General features: G+C 43.6%; 1 protein-coding gene across 1 annotated transcript; it reads right to left on the bottom strand.

Moving 5' to 3' along the window:
* Nucleotides 1-1,091: 1,091 nt before the first annotated feature.
* On the bottom strand, nt 1,092-25,186 carry HMGCS2 (3-hydroxy-3-methylglutaryl-CoA synthase 2). Its single transcript, XM_055586861.1, has 10 exons — nt 25,083-25,186; nt 19,562-20,016; nt 15,760-15,885; nt 14,815-14,979; nt 12,904-13,069; nt 10,300-10,470; nt 8,954-9,060; nt 8,224-8,349; nt 6,891-7,002; nt 1,092-1,533 (listed from the first exon to the last, which is right to left on the bottom strand). The coding sequence occupies exons 1-9, from the start codon at nt 25,184-25,186 to the stop codon at nt 6,896-6,898; spliced, it is 1,527 nt and encodes a 508-aa protein (XP_055442836.1). The 3' UTR covers nt 1,092-1,533; nt 6,891-6,895.
* Nucleotides 25,187-25,983: the final 797 nt, after the last annotated feature.

The following is a 25,983-nucleotide window of genomic DNA, read 5'->3' as shown; positions in this document are numbered from 1 at the left end:
CTGCAGCTTGTGTAATAGGGCAGGAGTTCAGGGAGCACCTGGAGAGGGACTGGGAAGGGAGTCAGCTGATGAAGGCATAGTGATCACGCTGGGGTTTATCTTGGATTTTCTGGCACCTACTGTGAAAACAACAGGCAGAGAAGTCCAAGGGGTAGAGGGGCGTGGGAGGAGCAAGCTCTCCCATGTGCTCAGTGTCCCGTGAACCCTACAGCTTCCCTCCCATCCCCAGCCTTCCACACCCCACCCCCCCACCCCGAGAAACCATCTTCTCTCCTCCACAGTGCCCCTTTCTCGCTGGGGAGGTGGAGGAGACTCTTTACAAGGAAATAACTGGATGCCTCCCGTTCCCCTTCTCAGCTCCATCCCCTCAGTCCCAAGCCATTGCTATTTTACAAAAAGAGTCTAGATGAAGCAGTATTCCAACTCAAGGGAGACAAAAGATCCTCTAATGGAAAAATTTCCTGCTAGGTATTGAAATTTTTTTTTTTTTTTTCTTGGCTGGAGGAGCCAAAAATGTAACCTATTAACCTCTGACCTGTGTTTATTTGTGCAGAAAACACTGTCAAGGCATGAGACCAAGGGACTTTGATCCTCAGCTCCTAAAGTCAACTCTGGCCCTTGTTTTCTTTTTTTTTTTTTTTTTGGCCCTTGTCTTCTTGTCTGCTGGCTCTGTGAGGTGTCTTTATTTATTTGGCTGTGCTGGGTCTTGGTAGGGGCAGAGGGATTTTCGGACTCTGTTGCCGCATGGCCTGGGAACTCTCAGTTGCAGCAGTTGGGATCTAGTCCCCCTGAACAGGGATTGAGCCCGGGCCCCCTATACTGAGAGCATAGAGTTTTTTGGCCACTGGACCACCAGGGAAGTCCCCAGTAAGGTGTCTTTAGATTAGGTAAGGAAGCTGGGAGTGGAGGTTGTGTTTCAGCCTGCACCTCTCAGCGAATGGAATTGAAAGGGCGAGAGGGAGGGTGTGAGGGGAGTGCTCAGCAAGCTCGCCGCTGTGGGGTGCGTGTGGAGAGTGAGGCCTCAGAGTCTGGAGTCATGACAGCTGATGCACTGTTTGAGTCCTAGTTTCCAAGAAACACAGGAGGCAGTCTCTGCTTCTTTGCTTTTTAATTGTTATTTTCGCTTAGTACCAAACATGGAATTTAGAAATTCACAGAAAACCCTAAGAAACAAAGACATACCAGCACGGAAATGTAATAATAACAATAATGACAAAGCTATAACAAAGAGAGGCGAGTTATCTGAATCTTGAAGGAGACAATGGACCCGCCACACTTTCAGTCTGTGATTCAAGGCTGAGTCTCTCCTCTGTCCCGCCACCTCTTCAGAGAGGGCTCTGCAAGCCCATGACAGTGATTGCAGCAGGGAAAGGCAGAAGGACCCATTCAGGATGGCCCCTCACTCTATGGGGCCAGTGTTTACAAGGCTGCTGTGTCCAGCACAATCTATTTACCAGCTAAGAGTGGGGGCTTTATACAGTTGAAAGAGGGCAGACGTTCTGTAGCACTTTTCCCAGGAAACTCTCCACGTATCTGTAAAGTTTAAAGAAACAAAAGAAGGACATCAATCACGAGTCTCACCCTGGGCAATTCCATTCCCACATCTGCTCCTTGCCCAAGGCGGGCTCTCCTAAACTGCATCCCTAGGTCTGGGTGTTCCACTGCCCCTTGTGGAATGGAGCATTTCCTCCCACATCAATAAGCAAGGATGTCACAGTCATCAGCGATTCCAGCCTTCCAGGGCACTCAAGAAGGAGAAGAATACCTGGCAGACATCAGGGGAAGCCTACAAGGAGCCCTGAGGCACTCAGGATGTGAAAACACAGGATACAGGCCTCAAATATCTGAGATGCATATGAAAGCAGTGATCTCAGTAAGCCCGGACTCTTGCATCTTCCCATACACAGAAACAATAGAATGGGAAAGACTAGAGATCTCTTCAAAATAATTACAGATACCAAGGGAACATTTCATGCAAAGATGGGCACAAAAAAGGACAGAAATGGTATGGACCTAACAAGCAGAAGATATTAAGAAAAGGTGGCAAGAATACACAGAAGAACTATATAAAAAAAGATCTTAATGACCCAGATAACCACAATGGTGTGATCACTCACCTAGAGCCAGACATCCTGGAGTACAAAGTCAAATGGGCCTTAGGAAGCATCACTACAAACAAAGCTAGTGGAGGTGATGGAGGTCCAGTTGAGCTATTTCAAATCCTAAAAGATGATGCTGTGAAAGTGAGGCACTCAATATGCCAGTTTGGAAATTTGGAAATTTGGAAAACAGCAGTGGCCACAGGACTGGAAAAGGTCAGTTTCATCCTGATCCCAAAGAAAGGCAATGCCAAAGAATGTTCAAACTACCACACAATTGCACTCATCTCACGCGCTAGCAAAGTAATGCTCAAAATTCTCCAAGCAAGGCTTCAACAGTATGTGAACCAAGAACTTCCAGATATTGAAGCTGAATTTAGAAAAGGCAGAGGAACCAGAGATCAAATTGCCAACATCTGTTGCATCATAGAAAAGCAAGAGAATTCCAGAAAAAACATCTACTTCTGTTTCATTGACTACACTAAAGCCCTTTACTGCGTGGATCACAACAAACTGTGGGAAATTCTTAAAGAGATGGGAATACCAGACCACTTTACCTGACTCCTGAGAAACCTGTATGCAGGTCAAGAAGCCACAGTTAGAATGGGACATGGAACAACAGACTGGTTCCAAATAGGGAAAGGAGAATGTCAAGGCTGTATACTGTCACCCTGCTTATTTAACTTATATGTTGAGTACATCATGCAAAATATTGGGCTGGATGAAGCACAAGCTGGAATCAAGACTGCCGGGAGAAATATCAGTAACCTCATATATGCAGATGACACCACCCTTATGGCAGAAAACGAAGAGGAACTAATGAGCCTCTTGATGAACGTGAAAGAGGAGAGTGAAAAAGTTGGCTTAAAACTCGACATTCAAAAAACAAAGATTATGGCATCTGGTCCCATCATTTCATGGTAAATAAATGGGGAAACAATAGAAACAATAAGAGACTTTATTTTCTTGGGTTCCAAAATCATTGCAGATGGTGATTGCAGCTATGAAATTAAAAGACGCTTGCTCCTTGGAAGAAAAGCTATGAGCAACCTAGACAGCATATTAAAAAGTAGAGACATTACTTTGCTAACAAAGGTCAGTATCATCAAAGCTATGGTTTTTCCAATAGTCACATGTGGATATGAACGTTGGACCATAAAGAGGGCTGAGCGCCAAAGGATTGATGCTTTTGAACTGTGGTGTTGGAGAGGACTCCTTAGAGTCCCTTGGACTGCAAGGAGATCAAACCAGTCAATCCTAAAGGAAATCAGTCCTGAATATTCATTGGAAGGACTGATGCTGAAGCTCCAATACTTTGGCTACCCGATGCAAAGAGCTGACTCATTTGAAAAGACCCTGATTCTGGGAAAGACTGAAGGCAGGAGGAGAAGGGGACAACAGAGGATGAGATGGTTGGGTGGCATCACGGACACAATGGACATGAATTTGAGCAAGCTCCGGGAGATGGTGAAGGACAGGGATGCCTGGCATACTGCAGTCCATGGGTCGCAAAAGAGTAGGACACTACTGAGTGGCTGAACAGCAACAACAACAACGCACAGAAAAGTGCTAAATTCCTTAACTTGGGGTATCTGGTTTCTTCTAACAATAATCTCTTGATGTTCCGGCTGTTGCCCTTTGTTTTAAAACACATCTACATAATCTGGCTCCTCTCTCACCTCCTCAGAGTGGTTCCCTCAGCTTTACTTGAGATGCTGTCTCCTTCACTTGAAGTACCCAAAATTCCCACTGAATAAAATGTAACTCTCAACTTTTAGGTTGTAGCTATTTTTTAAGTCAACACCCTCTAGCAACAAACCTAGATACCTGAGTGCCCTGAGCCCAATGCCCCAGGAGCCAAGGTTGCAAGATGGGCAGGGTCCCCATGACATGTCCTGTCTGTGAAGGGAGAGCAGACTGGGCAGTGCAGAGCCAGAGCTCCACAGAGCATCATGCTGACATAAAATCTGTGTTTCAGCTAACATCTCATGGTGTAGGCTCATTGTTCCTGTGAGACAAGGATGAGCCCCAGCTTTTATCTTCATAGATGCAATGCTGCCTGTAGACTGGCCTTCCCTAACAGCTCAGTTGGTAAAGAATCCGCCTGCAATGCAGGAGACCCCGGTTCAATCCCTGGGTTGGGAAGATCTGCTGGAGAAGGGATAGGCTACCCACTCCAGTATTCTTGGGCTTCCCTTGTGGCTCAGCTGGTAAAGAATCTTCCTGCAATGCAGGAGACCTGCGTTGGGAAGATCCCCTGGAAAAGGGAAAGGCTACCGGCTCCAGTATTCTGGCCTGGACAATTCCATGGACTGTACAGTCCATGGGGTTGCAAAGAGTCAGACACAACTGAGCGACTTTCACAGCCTTGTGGACCAGGAGACAGAGGGAACCTTTGGAAACTCTCCCTTGAAAACTCCCAGTTGTCTCTCTCTTTCTCCCCTCTCTCTCTGTTTTTGTTGACTGAACTAGCTTGATATAGTTAATGACTCCCTCTTTGCCACTGACTTGCCCTTAAGAATCATATTACAAACATACAACAGAGAGGCAAACAGTTGACTCCCAGCTAGGGCCAAAGTCTGAAGAGTCTGCTTGTGGAGCCTACTGCCTGGCCTGTCAGCCCCTTTGCCCACCTGCCTCGCCCGTAACATCTTAGGCCACACTTGAACTGTCCCACAGGGGCCAGAATGCTGCCAGTGGTTGGGAATGAACAGAGGACCTACCTTACCTGCAGTTCCCTTTTTTATCTGGGTATCTCATTTACTTGGGACTTCCTTCTCTTTCCCTGCTCCCTACCCTGACCTTGGCAAGCCTTTTTAGTCTTCCCCCTTCATATCCCAAAGTAGGGGGAAAAATTTAAAAACCAGAAAAACATTTTGCACAAAAGAAATTGCTTCTTGCTCTTCCATTCTGCTTATCTCACCAGTTTGGAAGATAAACTGAAGGCAGATTCCTGGGTAGGTGAACTACAGGATTCTAATTCCCACTCTTTGATTTTCCTTTAAAATGTACCATAAAGAATTCTCTTAGTTCTCTTCCTGACTCAATCCTCCTCCATCAAACTCTTCTCTCCTCACACCCTTCCCCACTTTCTCCCCAAATCTCACTGCTTCCCCCCAGAAGAAATCGCACGAAGGAGGGATTGCTCACAGCCCCTTAGCCTAAGGCTCTCTCCAGCTGGCTCTTCCAGAATCCCCAGCATCTGTTACCTTATGAACCTGTCTCCAACACACTGGTGTGTGCCTTCTCTGATGCTATTCACCTTTGTTACTGACTTGCTCCTTTGGGACATTACTTTGCCAACAAAGGTCCATTTAGTCAAGGCTATGGTTTTTCCAGTAGTCATGTATGGATGCGAGAGTTGGACTGTGAAGAAAGCTGAGCCCCAAAGAATTGATGCTTTTGAACTGTGATGTTGGAGAAGACTCTTGAGAGTCCCTTGGATTGCAAGGAGATCCAACCATTCCATTCTAAAGGAGATCAGCCCTGGGTGTTCTTTGGAAGGAATGATGCTAAAGTTGAAACTCCAGTACTTTGGCCACCTCATGCGAAGAGTTGACTCATTGGAAAAGACTCTGATGCTGGGAGGAATTGGGGGCAGGAGGAAAAGGGGACAATAGAGGATGAGATGGCTGGATGGCATCACTGACTCAATGGACGTGAGTCTGAGTGAACTCTGGGAGATGGTGATGGACAAGGAGGCCTGGCATGCTGCGATTCATGGGGTCACAAAGAGTAGGACACGACTGAGAGACTGAACTGAGCTGAACTGAGCTGAACTGACCTGCCCCTTTGGAGTACTGAGTTCCACAGTTTCAGGTTCACAGCCCACTTCCCTTTACAGATGCTAATTTTGTTTCTATCAAGCTTCTAATTCTACCAACCTTCTTATCAGGAGGAGATCGGATAAACAAGTTGACTCTTTTTTCAGATTCAAGATTTAAGGACATGCCCCTCCCCCAGCGTTTGCCTTTTGTAGGCAAAGAGCCCCGAGAGTTCTATTTGGTCATCATGGTGCAAACTCCCCACCTCTGGTCATTTTGAAAGCTATTGATAAATGGAATGTTGCCTGTCATATGGGTAAACAAAGGATGTCACAGTGTCAGAGACTGCAGCCCTCTAATGTGAGCCCTGAGGAAACTTGGGAAATCTTGTGATATCTAGCCCTAGATAGCTGAGGTGTATGTCAAAGGAATGATTTCAGTGAGCCCATACTCTTGCATCTTCCCATATGCTGAAAAGCCAGAAAAGTCGGAAAAGTGCCAAGTTCCTTAACTTGGGATATCTGGTTTCCTTCAATTAGCAATAATCTTTTGAAGTTCACACTACCTACTTTTCGTTATAAAATTTCTATATAACCTAGTGCCCACCCCCCTCATTTCCTCCCAGCAGCTCTCTCAGTTACTTGAGATGCTGACTCCCGGACTTGAAGTCTTACAAATTCCCACCAAATAAAACATTACTCTCAACATTTAGGTTGTGAATATATTTTTTTAAAACTCTCTGGCTTTTATGCTTTCAGAATTCTATCTGTTATATAACACAGGGGACTCAGCTAGATGCTCTGTGATGACCTAGATGGGTGGAATCGGGGTGGCAGGTGGGAGGAAGGTCTAAGAGGGAGGGGATATATGTATAGATAGAGCTGATTCACTTTGTTATACAGCAGAAACTAGCACAACATTGTAAAGCAATTACACTCCCAATAAAAATACACAAGAAGTGAAAAAGAAAGAATTGCATCTGTTGAAGAAAAACTTTAAACCACTAACACTCGAAAATTTCACTCACCACCTTTAGACGGGACGCCGGGCGTACTTCCGGCGATACAGCTCATCCACTCGCTCCAGGTACCAAGTGCCTGGGAAAAGGCTGTTCTTATCACCAGGTGGTGAGAAATTCACTGTGGAACCAGAAGGGAGGCAGTATTCACAAAGGGCTCTATGGGGCTGAGGAAGAGAAAATGGTAACTAGAGCTTCATGTGGCACTCTCCTGATTGTGCTGCAAGGGGTGGTGAGGTCGCCTTGTCTACACCCAGCAGAACTCTGGGCTAGCAGAAGAACCAGAAGCAGCTGTCCTGTGGCTAGTACCTAAGACTTGTTGACTAGAAATTTTATTATAGGATATGCAGCTTTCCTACAGTAAACAGGCCCTTCTTCCATTGAAATCGTCATCATGTCCTTCTACCGAAGGCACTGAGCTTGAGGGGCACCCCAGAGCATCCTGTTTTCTAATAGACACTTCCTTCCTAGCCCTGAGTTTTCCAATTCTGATTCTCTGTAGTATTTTAAAGCTTTGTCCATTAACATTCATTTCAGAGGCCTTATTTTTATTTTGTCCCTGGTTCCAGATAAAAACTGACTAATTACTAAGTTTATGGGTTTTTTTGGAACATTCTCAGTTCCATAACTTCAGTCTTCTTTTCAGTGCAAATCATGGGTCCCAAGTTTTGCTTGAAAAAATATGGTTACCCTGGTTTTAAAATCACCATTTGGTTTCCCCAGTCTTAAATTTAGCTTTGGTTTACTTTTCCTTTGTTGCTTTTTGGGGGCAGTGTTTTGTTTTATATTTGGTAAGGAAAGGGAGCAATTGGAAAGAAACAGTAGTATTTGCCGATAACATCATTAATTAATTAATTAATTAATCTCTGGCAATCCTGCAAATTTGGTACGGTTTCAGAAAGGAAGCAACTCAAAAAAGTTCAATAATTTTCTCAAAAATAGAAGGCAAGTGTCACAAGTCAGTTTAGACTTGGATTTCTGGCTCCAAAGTCTGGGCATTTTCAACCATTGCTTAGATACCATCAGTATTTTCAAAGACCATACACCTGGCTTCCCTGGGACTTCACTGTCCAGTATGTATCCTGTTTTGGGTGGCTATCTATATTTTGTACTGGGAAGCCACATACTGCCTCCTACCTCTTCCCAACTCTGCCTTCTGCTTCCCCACTCAGTTTGTCCCCCTATGCACCAAACAACCCTTTTTCCCAATCATATATCATAGAAATCATCACTCTCACGTGCTATATTCTAGACTTCTGGTGAACTCCTGACACTCAGCTACGGGCATAGAAGCTGAGAAAAATTGCTTTTTCCTCCTCTCTTTCCACCTTTTTTTTCTTACTCTTGTGGTAGTATTGTTCTCTTTGGTTCATTATTTCTGTGAACTCCTCAGGAGACACACGCTTCCGGGAGGCAAGACGTTTCTGCAGGTCTGATGTACTGGATACCAGCTTCTCCAGCGGGGAGCCTGGGAAGCAAAAGCAAGACCCATAAACTTACATCATTGTCATCACTGCTACCAATCACAAGTCCAGTATAGAGTCAGCTCCGTGGGAGCTCATGCTCCAAGGAAAAGTGCTCAGTGTATGGCTTAGAATGTCAAGAAATGATCAAGATCATCAAACACAGCGTTAGCAAAACTAAGGCAGACCTTCATTTAGCCAAGGTGTATCCCATTTAGTATTTTGATGTACGCCCTTGATTACAGCCATCATAAAATAATCAGCACATGTTTACTGGATATCTCAAACCCATCAACTTCTCTTTAACCAGTTGTAATCAAACCATGACTACCTCTTGCCTAGACTATTTGTTGAAACAAACTAACTGGTTTCCCCATATTCACATTTGTTCCTCAACAATCTAGTCTCTAATCAGTAGCCAGGGAAGTACTTCGAATACATAAAATAGACAAACTTATTCCATTGCTTAAATCCCTTCAGGGCTTTCCTTTGTTCTTAGTCACAACATAATTCTGTCAAGATGGGAACTTTAGTAGTGGTGAAGCAGAAAATGGTTTCTTTTACCAGATGAAACTGGCCAGAAGTGCCTGAACAAAAGACTGGACTCACCCGGAGAAGCATCCTGGGACACCCGGAAAGAAAAGAAACTTGCTGCCAAACCAGAGCCATAAGAGAAGGCACCGATCCTGGAGCCAGCCAAGTCTTGGGCAGAGTGACTGCAGGGAGAGAAATCAAAGCCCAGAAAAACACATCAGCGTTATATTCTGCTCTGCAAATAAACCACTGATCTAGTCAGCCCCTTGCAACTAGAAATGGGCTCTGGGCACTCTGCACAAAGAGGGAGTTTTGGAAGATCCTGGGAGTAGGCCCAAAAGGAAGAAAACTCGCCAAGAGGAGAACAGCTAAAATCCAAGATACAGAAGTCACAGTGAGCACAACAGAATTTCTGGGATATAAAAGGAACTTTTCCCTACCCATGAAGACAAGACGAATTCAGTGAACTCTGAAGTTACCTCCAAGTAGGTGTCAGACCACCGGATTCACCTCAAGGCTCCCATGTTGACTGGCAATGTTTCAGCAGTTGTAAATTTTTAAATTATCTCCTTGTTAGTAATAATCTGAACAAGTCCAATCATACATGTATATATTCTTTTTTCTTATGTTATATACATGTACTATATTATAAGTATTTCCTTATAAACTCCACAAAATTGAATATCTATAAAAATAAAAACTAACACTGGGGCACCTGCTGAGCTTTTACTGTTTTAATTGCTTTTGACATTTAACATTCATCAAAATTTTAGATGGTAGGTATTGTTATTACACAAATTTTATAGTTGGGAAAAATGAGGACCATAATAGTCATTTTTCCAAGGTCAAAGTTAGTAAGTGGTAAAGAGATTTGAACATAAATTGTGGGTTTGAAAACTAGACTCTCTTAATCACAATGCTTTACTGAGTACAGACATTTTAAATGGATGAGATAAAAATATGCATAAAAATTCTCCTATTGATGTATCCAAATAGATCTTGCACACCTGCTGGCATGATACATGCATTTCAGTTTGGAAAAAGTGTTAGTCATGTCCGACTCTTTGCAAACCCAAGGACTCTAGCCTCCCAGGTTGTTCTGTCCGTGGAGTTCTCCAGGCAAAGATACTGGAGTGAGTAGACATCCCCTTCTCCAGGGGATTCTTCCCTCCCCAAAGATCACATCTGGGTCTCCTGCATTGCAGGCAAATTCTTTACCATCTGAGCCACCAGGGAACCACTGTTTAATACTGATGGTTGATCTACCTACACATACACCTTTGAAATACATTTCTTTCATTTTCCTTCCTTCCTTCTTTCCTTTTTGAAAAAATTCTGTACGAGTAAAGGAATGAAACTTGGTTGACCCTTCAGACCAGAGGCCAGATTTAAGAGGAGGTAGGGACAGATGCAGTACTCACTGGGCCAGAAGTGAGGCCAGGCATCCATATAGGGATGAGGTGTACATATTCCCATTGTACGTGGAGAGGTAGAGGGAGTTCTTGGTTTTCTTATTGAACATGTTCAGAGAGGCTTTTAGAAATGCTTTATCTACATCCTTATTGGTGTAGGTGTCTTCCAGCTTTAGTCCCCTGTGAGGCAGCCAAAGAAACAGGCCATATGAGAAGCCACATGAAGGAAGAAGGCAGCAAGCAGAAAGTATAACTGCTACTGGAGAGAAGACTTTGGAACACATGTTTTTATTATAGAATATTCGGAAATACAGAAAATACAGAGGAAGCATCACTAATAGTCTGGCCGCTGAGAGAGAGAGAGCATCAGTCATAGTTTTCTTATGGAATCCATTCCAACTTTTATAGTCTGTTGAAAAATAAAACCATGCTATCCATTCTGTTTAGCATGCTTCTTAACTAATTTTCTCTATATCAAATCATCTCCTTTAGCATTATTTTTAAAGACTGCAGAATAGACCGTGATAGGATGTACCCCTCTTTAACCAAACTCCCCATTTCTATCCTCATTAGCTGAAGCAGTGAATAGCTACATGTTATTTTTTTTCATGAAACAAACATTTTTTCTCCATTAAAACCTTTTTTATGCAATTTTGAAAAGTTATTGTCCATTTACAGTTATTACAAAATGTTGGCTATATTCCCCATGTTGAACAATACATCCTTGTAGCCTATTTTATATCATTGTTTATCTATTGGAGTGTACTACTGATATCTGTCTGTGCTCAGGCACTCAGTTGTGTCCGACTCTTTGTGACCCCATGGACTGTAGCCCACCAGGCTCCTCTGTCCATGGGGATTCTCCAGGCAAGAACACTGGAATGGGTTGCCATGCCCTCCTCCAGGGGATCTTCTGACCCAGGGATGGAACCTGCGTCTCTGGTGTCTCCTGCATTTCAGGCAGATTCTTTACTGCTGAACCACCAGGAAAGCCCGATATCTAGCTGATGGAGTAGTAATCCACTGTATATCTAAACCACATCTTCTTCAATTGTTTATCTATTGATGGACACGGGTTGCTTCCACATCTTGGCAATTGTCAATAATACTGATCTGAACATCAGAGTGCAGGTATCTTTTAAAAAAATTTTTTTTTCCAAATGTATACCCAGGAGTGAAATTGCTGGGTCATGTGGTAGGTTTTTTTTTTTTTTTTTTTTTTTTGAGAAATAACTACATGTTCTTATAAACAGGTGAAATTACTGAGCCAAAGTTATAAACATCTTTAAGCCTTTTGATTCGTGTTTCCCTATTACTTCCCCAAATCCATCCACTATTGCTCATTTTCTCATAGCCTTAAGTCTGGGTATTCAAATTTTTTAAAGGCTATGTAAAGAAAACATTGGGCTTCCGTCCTAGCTCAGTTGGTAAAGAATCTGCTTGAAATGCAGGAGACCCAGGTTCAATCCCTGGGTTGGAAAGATCCCCTGGAGAAAGAAATGGCAACCCACTCCAGTATTCTTGCCTGGAGAATCCCCAGAGACAGAGGTGCCTGATGGGCCACAGTCCATGGTGTTGCAAAGAGTCAGACACACTGAGTGACTAAGCACGCACATAAAGAAAACATTGTTTATATACATTACTAATGGGCATGCACATTTAAAAATTTGCATATGTGCATTTCTTCCCTGAGGAAATTTCTTGTCCATATCTTCTATTTAGTGGGTTTATCTTATTACTGATGAAACTTTCATATATTAAGAATATTAGCCTATTATTTTTGGTATATGTTAAAATTTTTTCCATGGGGCAAGTCTTAGAAGTAGTGTTTGTACTAACTTTGCTGTTTTGGTTAGTTAATAGCAGGGTTAGCAGTAGTAGTTAGAAATGGGGACAGATGTTGGTAGAATACTCTAAAACTTGAAATGAGAAGATACCAAGAAGAAAGGGAAAGATTCCCTTCCCAGTGAGATTTCTTTGTGTTGGTTTCTTTTTTTCTAAATGCCTTGGAGTATTGCATCAATAAACAGCATTCTCCCTGCTTTATTGACATCTAAGGAGGGGAAGTATGCAGGACTATCCTTTTTTCATAGATAAGGGGGTGGAGGCAACAAGTTAGACATTCTTTAAGGCAATGGCAAGTGAGAATGAGACCAGACCTTCCCCAGGTTGCCATCCTGCACTGTGATTATTTGCTTCTAGGTGTTTCTGTACAGACTGTGATATCCTCTAGGCAGGGAGCATGGAGTCACACCCACTTTTATGTCCCTAGAGTTTCGTATGATGCCTGACACACAGTTGATATTCATAACATGTTTATTGCCCGAATGATGTAGGCACACTCCGTTTCCCTTTTTCTTATTCTCTGAAACTTTCTAGTCACCTGATTGACAGGTGCCAGCAGGGTCCCTCTGCTCCCTAAGATAAAAGGTGAGGTTCTTATGTAGACAATAACCCCGTAACCCACACGAGGACTTGATGTCATTTCTACTATGTTAGAGGATTGTTGTTTTTACCTCACAGGAGTGACTAGTCGTCCAGGTTCGAGGCCTGAGGAAGCCCCTTGGTTCTCACCCCTCCGGAGCCTCTAGGCCCCTCCTGAAGAGCACCCACCTGAAGGCCTCCAAGCCCTTGTAGATGCCAGCCTGTGTGTCACCACTGGCCAACAGGAAGTCATTGAACATCAGGCGGGCCAGGGATTTCTGGACTAACTTGCAGAACGGCGTGTGAAAAATCATATACTGCACATCATCGAGAGTGAAAGGCCGATCGATGCCCGCTGGAAGAAGAAGTATGAAAGCAAGGATGCCGTGTGTGCTAAGGCCTCCCAGAGAACGCACTCCTACCTTCAGTGAACACACAGTTTGTTCATTTTACAAGCATTTTACTAAGCACTTTCCCAGGTGGTGCTAGTGGTAAAGAACCTGCCTGCTAACATGGAGATGTAAGAGATGTGGGTTCAATCCCTGGGTCAGGAAGATCCCCTGGAGGAGGGCTCAGCAACCCACTCCAGTATTCTTGCCTGGAGAATCCCCATGGACAGAGGAGCCTGGCAGGCTATAGTCCACAGGGTTGCAAAGATTCGGACAGGACTGAAGTGACTTTGCATGCACACTACTCATAAAAAAGGAAAAGAAATAAATGTTTTCTTCCTGTCTGCCATTGCCAACTTCTGTGACAGATAATTCCTCAACTCAACCTCATATTGTATTATTTTCTCTATTTTCCAGAGGAGAAAACAGGGTCTCCAAAATACGAAGCTAAGTTACATGTCTGAGGTCACTCAGATTGAAAACAGCTGATTTTGGCTTTAGGTTCCAGTGTCTCTGTCTCTACACTCCAGACCTTCTTTCACTCCAAAGGGAAAAGCAATGCACTCTCTGCCCTTAGGAAGTTTACAGTTTGGTGCTGAGATTCAAAGCAGCGTTGATCAAATTCCATATGAGAATGAGGGGTAAAATTAAAATGTCATGAGTTCAGAGGGTGCCAGAGCAATTGTAGTGGTTTAATTGCTAAGTCATGTCCAACTCTTTGGAACCCCATGGAGCCCGGCAGGCTCAGCTGTCCATGGGATTTCCCAGGCCAGAATACTGGAGTGGGTTGCCATTTCCTTTTCCAGGGAATCTTCCCGACCCACGGGTTAAGTCTCCTGCATTGCAGGTGGACTCTTTACCATCTGAACGACCAATTAGCCAGTAGAAATTTTACAATGGGTGGGCAGAGGCTGAGAAGTCTAAGTTGACTCCTTTCTCATGGGGGCAAACTGCATCCCACCCAGCGCAGTGGAAAGGGCCAAGATGCTTTAGGCCACCCCTAGAGCATCCGTGCTCTGACGCTTCAGCGCATGCCTTTTCCCACGCTGAAACCTGCCTTTTTCAGACACCCAGCTAGGCATAGCCAAATAGGTAAGAACCCTTTTTATTTATTTATTTTTTAAGGTAGGTAAGTTTCTCTGTATTTTTAAAAAAAGATTTGTTTCTTATCTGATTATGAAATCGGCACATACTTTTTTAGCAGAAAACTTCAGAAACTAAAGGTAAAAATAAAATTAACTTGCAAAGCTACCATGCAGAGAAAGAAAATTACTGATAACACTTAAGTATATTGAAAATATAGGTAAGAATTTTCAACATCAATCAGACTTTAAAAGGTGGCAAACTATAAACTGAGTCAAATCACTCCTGACTTCAACAGAAATGAATCCTAGCATCCACAAGACATGGTCACTCTGACTCACACACTACCTCCCTGGGTGGCTGACACCTCAGGCTTCAGCTGTGGCTTAGGGTTGTTTACTTTCTTTCACTCAGTTCAAGTTAAAGGCAATTTCATATTTGACTTTGGATGACTTCCAAAGGGACTTCAGCCTAGACCCAGGAAAGCATGTAAGAAGAAGATGTGAAATAATTCTCTTGAGATCATTTGCAGAGGAGAAAAGAGTCCTTGTCTTAAGAGTTTAGGACACATGAAGCCCTCAGCTTCATGTAAGTAGAGTCCGTGACTTCGGCCCTCTGAGCCCCATACCTTGCTTCCACTGTTTCTCGATCTTTTGACGGTAGAATGCGTAGCATTTGTCCAGGGCCCTTAAGTAGCACTGGATGGAGAGCTTCCCATCCACCAGTGGGTACTCTGAAGTCACATCTGGTTTGTAGAAGTCATACACATTCTCCATGTGGGTTCCTCTAAGCCCTGGTGAGGCACACAAAGGGATTCAGAAACTGCACAGTGCAGCCCACATTGAGCAGAGAGGGTGGGAAATCCCTGTACAAGCAGCCCCCCTGGTCTTTATCTGTATCATGCCCTAAGTCCAAGGCCTACTGATTATCCCTCAGGTGTTCAAAGGGAGTTAATTAGATGAATGCCTTTTTATAAGTGAGATGTATATTTCTATTTCCACACCTATATGGGCTTAAAGAAATCTGGAACAGACTCCAAAAGTCTCAAAGGAAAGCTCTTACTTTATATCCAATTATTTTCTTTCATTTTCAGTGGTCAGTTTAGCTCCCAAAGGGTCCTAGTCAGCAGCACAAATGCCATTCAATCCAAACACCATTATCCTGATGTGTGATGGTATAGATGAAGCCACCTTGCTGATCCTTCTCTTCCCTTTCTCCCTGCCCTCTGCTCCCCAGTCTAGTCTTTTGAAGGCAAGCACTTTCATCCTTAAGTCCATACTTCAGCCCTGAATATTCCAGTTGGGAATTAAGAGCTAAGAGCTAAGCATCTGGCCATGCCATGCAGTCCCCGGGTGCCGTGCTTACTGTACAGGGTACTAAGAGCTAAGCATCTGGCCATGCCATGCAGTCCCCGGGTGCCGTGCTTACTGTACAGGGTACTAAGAGCTAAGCATCTGGCCATGCCATGCAGTCCCCGGGTGCCGTGCTCACTGTACAGTGTACTAAGAGCTAAGCATCTGGCCATGCCATGCAGTCCCCGGGTGCCGTGCTCACTGTACAGGGTACTACGAACCTCTCTCGAGGACCAGAGGGGCCTCGGGCCCAACCAGCATTGCCACAGCTCCAGCCCCGCCTGTGGGGCGAGCGTTACCACTGGGGTAGACTGCGATGTCCCCACAGACCACCAGTGCATAGCGACCTGTAAAGAGAAAAGAAATAATTATTATTACTGCCAAATCTCCAGTACAGTGAAAGTCTCCTCTATGCCAGGCACAATTTTAGGTCCTGGCAATACATCACTGAACCAAAATAAAAATTCCTGCCCACGTGAAACTCACACTCTAGTGAAGTATAAATGACACAAAACTCAGTGTTCTCTGACTCAGGCTGTAAAAATTCCTCATCTATTCAACAAAAAATTCATAAATCAGCACTTTTTAGGTTTGTACTCTTTGTAGTGCTATAGCGGATATTCTTTCCAAATCACAGAAGGCCAAAGGATGGAAAGGAAACTAATATTTGAAATCCTAGACACCAGTTATCCTCAAACAATCCTTTAAACAATCCATTGAGTCAGGTAATGTCCACATTTGTAGAGGACGACATTGCCTTCCAGAGAATTCAGGTAATTTGTCTAAGGTCACCCATTTAGTGAATATGAAATTTTGTATTCAAACTCAGTTCTGACTGGATCGTAAACAAGGTGCTTTGAAAAATCGAGTACCACTTTCTTTGTGAGAAGAATTCATGTTCAGAAGGCAATGGCACCCCACTCCAGTACTCTTGCCTGGAAAATCCCATGGACAGAGGAGCCTGGTAGGCTGCAGTCTATGGAGTCGCGAAGAGTTGGACACAACTGAGCGACTTCACTTTCACTTTTTACTTTCATGCATGGGAGAAGGAAATGGCAACCCACTCCAGTGTTCTTGCCTGGAGAATCCCAGGGATCGGGGAGGCTGGTGGGCTGCCCTCTGTGGGGTCACACAGAGTCGGACACGACTGAAGCGACTTAGCAGCAGCAGCAGCAACCACATTTAATGTAGATGATCAATGAAACTACTTCTATAATAGGCAGATGATTATTCAATAAATAATTGTTGTCGAGTATTATTTGTTATTTCTTCATTTAGTACTACTTGCTCCTAAACGTGGGTATGTGGAAAAGACATGGCAGTACTTTTAGTATTCTACCTAACCTGTCAGAAACAGTTATCTCCTCTTTATAGACAAAGGAATTGGGGCCCAGAGAACTTAAGTCGCTTGCCTAAAGTCACACAGCTAATAGATGATGGGATAAGGATTTAGTCAGAATTCCAACCCAAATTTGCTGAAACCCAAGAATTTTCTGTTAAGACTGTTTAACCACACCAAAAAAACAGTATTTTTTCTCCCCAATTTTATATATATGAATATAAAAATAATACATAAAAGTATAAGATAAATATATAATAAGCAAACATAATATATATAAGCAAAATTAATATGTTATATAAAATTTGGAAACTCTAGAAGAGTATTTATTAATACAAGCCATTAAGGAAGAGACCAGTGAATTTGATTATCTAAAAATGAAAACCTTCTATCAGAAATACAAAAGACAAACTGGGGATGTATTTATAATACAGCCAACAAAAAATTATTTTCCTTCATAGATAAATGTCTCATCAGAAAGGTATATAATAGGAAAATGGCCAATAAACATCATAAAAATATCAAAATTCTCTTATAATAAAAGGAAAATCAGTGATACTATACTTTACTTATTAAGCTGACAAAGATTAGAAAGTTTGAAGTCAGTACATTCCAACAATATATTAGTACTTTTTGAAGAGCAATTTGGCACATTCTATCAAACTTTTTAATTAAACAATCCTGCAATTCCACTTCTAGGAATCTATTCTTACAACATACAGTTATGAGCATGCAAAGCTGTCTTAAATATTAACACTTTTTATAATAATTGCAAAAAATATACAACAATCTAAATATCCATCTATATGGAACTAAGGTTTGGTGTACCGATCAATAGAATTTATAATGTCTTTTAAAAGAATGAGGTAGACCTTATATGTATCTAGAGATATCTATAGAATAACCTCTAAGACATAGTAAAGATGAGGAATAATGTGTGCAATGTTAAAAAATGAATAGATAAGTATAGGCTTACAGGTACATACATAGAAAATTTCTGAAAAAATCCATGGAAACTATGAGGATTAAATTCTGGAAGTCGGTAATGGGGTGTCAAAAGAAATTTTTTCTTTACTTTGAACCCTTTTGTCTATCTATGTACACACACACATATATACATATACGCTGTAGGTTTCATTTACCTTCATAATAAAAGGCAAGGAAAAATGAGGTCTCTCAGGCAGTTCAAGCCAGTACCACTCTTTCCTTCCCTCATACCCTGCTGTCTCTTTGGAGTGGTTCAAAACTTCTTGGTGAGCTCCAGAACCACCTGCTTCCTTTGAAAGGTCCCAGGTGGATGGTTGGCCAGTTCAGAAGCAGAAATCACATCTACACTGGCCTTGTCTGGTCTTGGAGGTTGCCATTAGGCTCAAACTTAAATATGCTTCTTGTGAAAGTACAGACTAACAATTCACTTCATAATGTTTGTTTAGTATTTTTCCCAAGAAGATAACAGATTAAAGAAGGATGCATTTGCAGCCCTCTCCTGTGGAATACCCAACCATTCAGCAGAATCTATTCGTTTGAAATGACATGCTTAAAGCTGATAATGCCCCCAAATATAGCCTCTGATTCTTCACTAAAGGCTGGTGAGTGTCCCTTTAATTTGTATTCTCTAACCTAATGCTTGGTTTAACATATTGGTAGTGTTGGTAGTGGGGTTGCTGGAGAAGTAATAATACAAATACCAAGCAAGAGCACTATAAGGACAGATTTGAGGATGTAGAGTCTGGAACATCGCAAACCAATGGAACTGTTAATGGTGAGGCCATGCAGGGCAATCGGAAAAACACTGAATGGGTGTGTGGAATTGCACTGCCTTGCTGCAAGAACAGAGAAAAACCCTTAAACTCTTCTTGGCCTCTATGAGGAGTACTGGATTAGATAATCTCTAAGGTCCCCACCAACATCAAGATTTCATAATTAATTTTTAAATTAATGCTTATTTTGGTTTCTAAAATTTTAAGTTCTAGTTTCCAACTTAGTAAATGGAGGGCCTTGTCTGTCCAGGAACTGTTTTTTCACATCTCCATTAATACCATGTTTAATCCTATCAGCCCTGGAAAGCAGGTAGGCAAATAAAACCTCCGAGTCTCGCAGAGGTTAAGGGACTTGTCATTGGTTATTGATAAAGCTAGGTTTCTAAGTCTCCTAGGAACCAGGCGAGGGGGAGAGGGTAGAAATACCCTGTGTCATAGTCTATCCTGTGATTCTTTGGGTCTATTTTTACCAGGTGCTTTCTCCTTAACACCTACACTTGTTTAAATCTTTTAACATCACCAATCTCTTTGTCCCTTAGAGACTTAAGAGAAACCTTAAAGAAACAGGAACACTGAAGTGGGAAATACACTGAATTTGGTTTGGTTTCTTGCTCCTGCCACACACGACATGTAAATTATTAGATTCTCCATGTTTTTATCCATAAAACAGGTATGACATCCACTTTCTAGGGTGTGATGAACACTCAGTGAATAGCTATGTGAACATGCTCCCTGAGTAACTGTACGAAACCATCCAAGTCTGAGGGGCTGATGTCACTGTGGTTGTTGGATGATCACAACAGCTGTGTGTGTGATATGTCCTTTCTTTGGTGGATGAACCTACCCGGGGAACAGAGAAGCAAAACTGAGGCTTCAGCATCTACCCCAGCTCCCTTCTTACATAAGGCCTCTGGCAGCACATACCATCCCAGGAGCTGGATTCCATCCAGTTGGCAGCATTGAAGAGGGAGGCAGTGCCGCCGTAGCAGGCATTGGTGGTATCTATGCCCTCAATGTCAGTGTTGCCTGAATCCTGGAAGAGCTCCATGAGCACTGTTTTGACAGCCTTGGACTTATCGATGATGGTCTCAGTGCCCACTTCCAGGCGGCCCACAGAGTCCCAGGGGAGCTGCGTGCGCTCCATCAGCTGTTGCACCACCGTCAGGCACAGGGAGTTGACGTCCTCCTGGACTGAGCAGAAGCCCATCTGGGTCTGGCCCAAGCCCACGGTGTACCTCCCTGCCTCCACTTTGTTAAACTTCTCCAGCTCTGTTTGGTCCACGTATTGGGCTGGAAAGTAGACCTCCATGGCAAGAATACCCACATCTTTTGGCCAAGTATCTGTTTTGGCCAAGGGGACAGCTGGAACTGTAGAAAAACTGTAACAGAGAACACAATAAAAATTCCGTAAATGGTCTCTAGCTAGTTTCCTTAAAAGACAATACAGCAATCATTTCATTCATTTTTAAAAATATATTTTGAAGATATGAGATAGATACAAATTTAGGATTGTTCTATTTTTATCAGATGAATACAAATTTAGAATTGCTGTATTTTTTCTGTTTAATTTACCCTTTTATCCTTGGTAACTGTCCCTTTGGTATTTTTATGGCTAAATACATGTGGAACAAGCAAAGGCTGTGGGAATATAGAAGGCTGACAGGGAAATTCTATTTTTTCTTTTTAATTTTTGCCTATACCCTGTGGCATGTGGGACCTTAGTGCCCCGACCAGGAATCAAACTCACACCCTCTGCCTTGGAAAGCAGAGTCTTAACCACTGAACCTCCAGGGAAGTTCCAAGGGCAATTCTAAATGGAAGCAGAGAAAAAGTGGAGAAAGTATCAGTAAGGAGGGAAGAGATAAACTTTCTTTCCTGGACCCACCACCTCTTTTCAATCTGGATTCCTAATCCACCTGGAGATCTGGAATTTCTCTTTATAGCTAGCAGTAAAGAGCTCACCAAGCACATCTTCCATTTGTTCCATATAAAAGTACCTGAAAGCTGGTTACTTTAGAAATATTCTTAATTTTCCAGATGTTGAAAGCAAGGCAAACATTGGTGAAGTGTTATGCCCAGGGTAACTTCTTAGTCTCTCATGTGTTAGAAATATTCTGCCCTGGGTCTTCCCTTGTGGCCCAGTGGATAAGAATCCACCTGCCAATGCAGGAAACATGGGTTTGGTCCTTGCTCCGGGAGTATCCTTCCTGCTGCCCAGCAACTAAGCCAGTGCCTAACTACTGAGCTTGTGCTCTAGAGCCCAGGAATGGAAGTTACTGAGCCCACAGGCTGCGACTATTGAAGCTCCAGTTCCCTGGAGCTTGTGCTCCGCAACAAGAGAAGCCACCGCAATCAGAGCCTTGCTCGCTGCAGAGAAGAATAGACCCCACTCACCACAACTAAAGAAAGCCTGAGAGCAGCAATGAAGACCCCGTGCCGCCAATAAATGCATAAATCTTTTTTTTTTTTTAAAGAAATATTCTGTCCTTTCATTCATGAGTGCCGCCAGGTTCCTTTGACTTGCATCTGGCTACAGAATTCCTGATGGTGGAAGTGATACGATGGCTCTGCAGGCTTATCAGTTTAGCTCTATGCCACAGAAATTGTAGTTCAGATGGAATGTATCCATCCATCATCCTTAGGACTCAGGGCTTCTCTTAATGCCAGTTCTTCTATAACAGAGGTCATTTTGAAGGACTGCTGGGAGGCAAAAAGTAGATCATGTGATCACAAGAGAGTGAGTCTAAGTGATAAATGCTTATTCCTATCGGACAAGGGAAGATTGAAGTTTAGTTCTCTGCCCTATTTATTTGGTGCCACTCAAATAAGTGGAGTCTATACTCTCAAATGTTTGTGGAGGAGCTCCCAGTACTAGGAACTAATAGCTAGCCAGATCTCAGTCCTGTGCTTGACTGGATTTCCCCTCATCCTCATTCTCTCTCTGTCTTCTCTAAGCTCACTCCATTCCTCTCCCCAGTGAGAAATCTCAAGTATCAAGGAAAGGTTCCAAGAATAAGTCTCTTGGTAACTTTTGTAACTGTCTTTGTAAGAGATTATTACTTGGAAATGGATTCCAGAGCCTTGAAGAAAAGATGTAGACGTTTCCAGAAACATAAGAGTACAGGAGTTAAGAGTATCCATCTAATCGTGTACTTTCTCTAAATGATAATACATATATGTATGCATTAATATACAATATTTGTTGTTCTCTTTCTGATTTAATTCACTCTGTATAACAGACCATAGGTCCATCCACATCTCTACAAATGACCTTATTTCATTCCTTTTAGCTGCTGAGTAAAGACCCTGATGCTGGGAAAGATTGAGGGCAGGAGGAGAAGGGGATGACAGGGGATGAGATGGTTGGATGGCATCACCGACTCAACGGACATGAGTTGGGTAGGCTCCGGGAGTTGGTGACAGACAGGGAGGCCTGGTGTGCTGCAGTTCATGGGGTCGCAGAGTCGGACACGACTGAGTGAACTGAACTGAACTGAATATTTATAGAGAACGGGCTTGTGGACACAGTAGAGGGTTGGGGGAAGGAAGGCTGAGACAAACTGAGAGATTAGGATCAACACATACACTACCATGTGTATAATAGCTAGCTAGTGGGAATGTGCTGTTTAGCACAGGGAGCTCAGCTCTGCACTCTGTGATGACCTAGAGGGGTGGGATGGAGCGGGGTGAGAAAGAGGTTCAAGAGGGAGGGGATATATGTATACATATAGCTGATTCACTTCATTGTACAGCAGAAACTTACTCAACATTGTAAAGCAATTATACTCCAATAAAAAAGAACACTATAAAGACACAAACATAGAGAACAATATATGGATACCAAGGAGGAAAGGAGGCATGGGATGAGTCGGGAGATTGGGATTGACAGCACTAAAACTATGTATTAAATAGATAATTAATGAGAACCTACTGTATACCACGGGAAACTCTATTCAATACTCTATGGTGACCTAAATGGGAAGGAAATCCAAAAAAGAGGGTATACATGTATGCATATAGCCAATTCACTTTGCTGTACAGCAAAAATTAACACAGCATAACAACTATACTCCAATAAAAATTTTTTAAAAAATAAATAATTAAAAAGCAAACAATAGCTTTGTTTAGTTTAAAACTGGTTTTGTTCTGGTGTTGCTTGGTTCAAGAACATGCATCAAACTTTTATTTCTTTATTCCCTCTTGCTTCTTTTGTGTTTCAAAATTAGTTATTACATGCTAGGCTCTGTGCCATGGAGGGCTGTGGGGGTGAAGGGAATGGGAAGAAAGGAGGTCAAGGTTCTTGGGAGCCTCCTCAACCAGTGGGAGGAATGAGATAAGCACATACATACTATGTAACCCAGCTGAGAGTCAGAATGTGCTAAAGGTCACAGAAAAACCTACAGGAGTTCAAAGGAAGCAGAGATCTGTGTGGGGGAGGATCAGGAATGGTTTCAAGGAAGGGACTAGATCTGAAGTCAACCTTGATGCGTGAGTCGAGTTTCTGCTGATGAAGAATTGGCAGGGGGGCTACAGAGGCAGTGCCATAGCAGGTGGTGATTGAACAGGTGAGGATACCTGGAGCACAGAGTGAAGGGGAGCAGGGGGATAACACATGAGAAAAGCAGGTGGGGAGCCGTGAAGTGGAGGGCACAGTTCTCCCTTAATTTTAAAGGTGGTGAAGCCCTCCGGGTTATGGAGCAGTCCTTCTGGTAGATTTAGAGCCGACGGAGGTTGGGCTAGAGGGAACAGACACACAGAGAAAAGGAGAGTCATAAGGAGCACTCTTAATACCCATCAGGCCATGGAAAATGGGATGAACCATATGCACACTAAAAGGGAAATGTGAACCCTGATTCCAAGTGTTTGAACCCAGGATGTCAGAACTGGGGCAGGCTGCTGAGGACTGAGATCTGTCTCCTGAAAGGCAGCCAATGATTGCTTATTGAAACAAGCAAATATACGTCAATCCCTTCCTCACAAATGCAAAACCAGGTTAAATTAAGGGACATTTGGCCTGTATGCAGGGGGTGGAGGAGAGCATGGAGAAAGGTGGGGAGTCATGAAGAAAATAAAAAGGCTAGGGAGTGTCACCTCCTACCAGACACATCCACACACCCAGGTTCCCTTGGTACCCAGCGAGGGAAGACCCTGGACCAAAGGTGTTTTTCTAAACATTCATGGAGGGGTTTCCACGTGGAACTAGTGGTAAAGAGCCCACCTGCCAATGCAAGAGATGTAAGAGACACGGGTTCGATCCCTGGGTTGGGAAGATCCCCTGGAGGAAGGCTTGGCAACCTACTGCAGTTTTCTTGCCTGGAGAACCCCATGGACAGAGGAGCCTGGTGTGCTTTAGTTCATAGGGTCACAAACAGCCAGACATGACTGAAGCTACTTAGCAAGCACACGCGGGAACTTCCCTGGTGGTCCAATGGTGAAGAATCTGCCTCCCAATTCAGGGGACACATGTGGTCCAGGAGGATTCCACATGCCATGGAGCAAATAAGCCCATGTGCCACAACTACTGAGCTTTGTGCTGCAAATACTGAAGCCTGTATTTGCAGCACATGCTCCACCAGAAGAGAAGCCCCACAATGAAAAGCCCACTCACCGAAACTAGAGAGTAGACTCCACTCACCCCAACTAGAGAAAGCCCACACCCAGCAATGAAGACCCAGTGCAGTCAACAAGAAAAAGACACAGTGCAGCAATAAATAAAGGAGTAAATAAATTTTAAAAATCTATCCAAGGAACTTGATGTAGGGATGGGAGGTAAGAAAAGGCTAGCCCTAAAGTACAGTGGATAGTTTAGGGACCCTAGGGTGTTAGTGGTTGCTGTGTGACATCAATGCTGGGAGACTGCGAGTACTTGGGCCAAACTGGGAGAATGTTTACCAAGGAAAGGAGTGTGTGTGTGCTCCTGGGCACAAGCACATTGCACACACACAGGCAAACTCTGATCTTTTACACTCATGTTCCCCTTTCCTTAAATCAGAGAGCGGAGAAACACCTTCTTATCCTCAGTCCATTCTGAATCTGGCTGCAGTGACTTGTAGCAGCTGGTTTTACTAACACTGCAGTTGAAACAGCATCCTGAAGGTCTCAGCAGGACTTGGGTGAAAGGTGAAAACAGTGCCAGGGAGGAGGATGCCGTGGGCCCTGGCACTGATATTTCTACTGCTTTGTGCCTCTAGGGGAGTAAAACGTGTTGCTGACATCAGCAGGGGCAGAGGTTTGATATCCTGGAATTCTGTAAACAGACCTGGGCTGTCTGTTTAGAGATGAGGTAACTGAGACCTTGAGAGGTTAACTTGCTTATCTAAGGCTGTGCCCAAGACTTGTCAACTTTTGACTGGGATTCTAATGAGCCCTCATGCCTCTCTTTTACTGGTTCCTCACCGCTTCTCAAAGAGTAACCCGTGCAGTCCTGGGGACCAGTGAGGCTCACCTGGGGTGGGCTGCTGGGAGAAGGCGGGCAGGCAGGAGGGAAGCTTCTTGCATCACTCTCTTCACTTGCAACACCTGTCTCACTGGAGTCAACAGCCGCTGCATTTTTGGAGGAGCGAGCAGAAAGCCAGCAATTCACAGTCCTCAGGGGAGATGCCCAGAGGTGTTGGTTTGGGCTTTATAGATCCCGGAGACTCCTGCCTCCGGAAGCCCTGCCCCTGCTTATCGAGGCTCTGTGGCTTCTAGAACTAGGCAAAAGGTCTTCATTTAGAATATGGGCGAGTCAAAGAAAAACATCATCTCTCCAACATGTACATAGCTGCCCTGCTTCTGGGCATGTGTGGGAAAGGGTGGCACTGAACCCTCCTTTTCTTGGGCTCTTGTGGAGCCTTGGTTATGCTCAGCCACCTCAGGAGGCCATGGTGCTCCTTGTAACACATCCTAGGGTACCCCCACCTGGTCTGCCTCGAACCCTTGTCTGAATTACTCTCACTTGGCAGTCCAGGAAGCTCTAGTGACCTGTTATTATTGCGATGGCCAAATATTTCGTTCAGGTTTTTCTGTAAGATGTTATGGAAACCCCAAATGGACTTTTTGGTCAACCCAATTTTTAAAAGTAAAAAAATGCATTCACTTATTTATTTTTTGGTGGCACTGGGTATTCATCGCTGCTGGGGGGCTTTCTCTAGTTGTGGTGAACAGGGGCTACTCTTTGTTGCAGCACGTGGGCTTCTCATTGCCGTGGCTTCTCTTGTTGCAGATAATGGGCTCTAAAGGTACACAGGCTTCAGTAGTTGTGGCAAGCAGGCTCCACAGCATGTGGGATTTTCCCAGACCAGGGATCAAACCCATGTCCCCTGCATTAGCAGGCGGATTCTTATTCTCTGTACCACCAGGGAAGT

Source organism: Bubalus kerabau, chromosome 6 (genome assembly GCF_029407905.1).
Source record: "Bubalus kerabau isolate K-KA32 ecotype Philippines breed swamp buffalo chromosome 6, PCC_UOA_SB_1v2, whole genome shotgun sequence".
NCBI lineage: Eukaryota > Metazoa > Chordata > Mammalia > Artiodactyla > Bovidae > Bubalus > Bubalus kerabau.
This window is presented reverse-complemented; position numbering and strand designations above follow the sequence as displayed.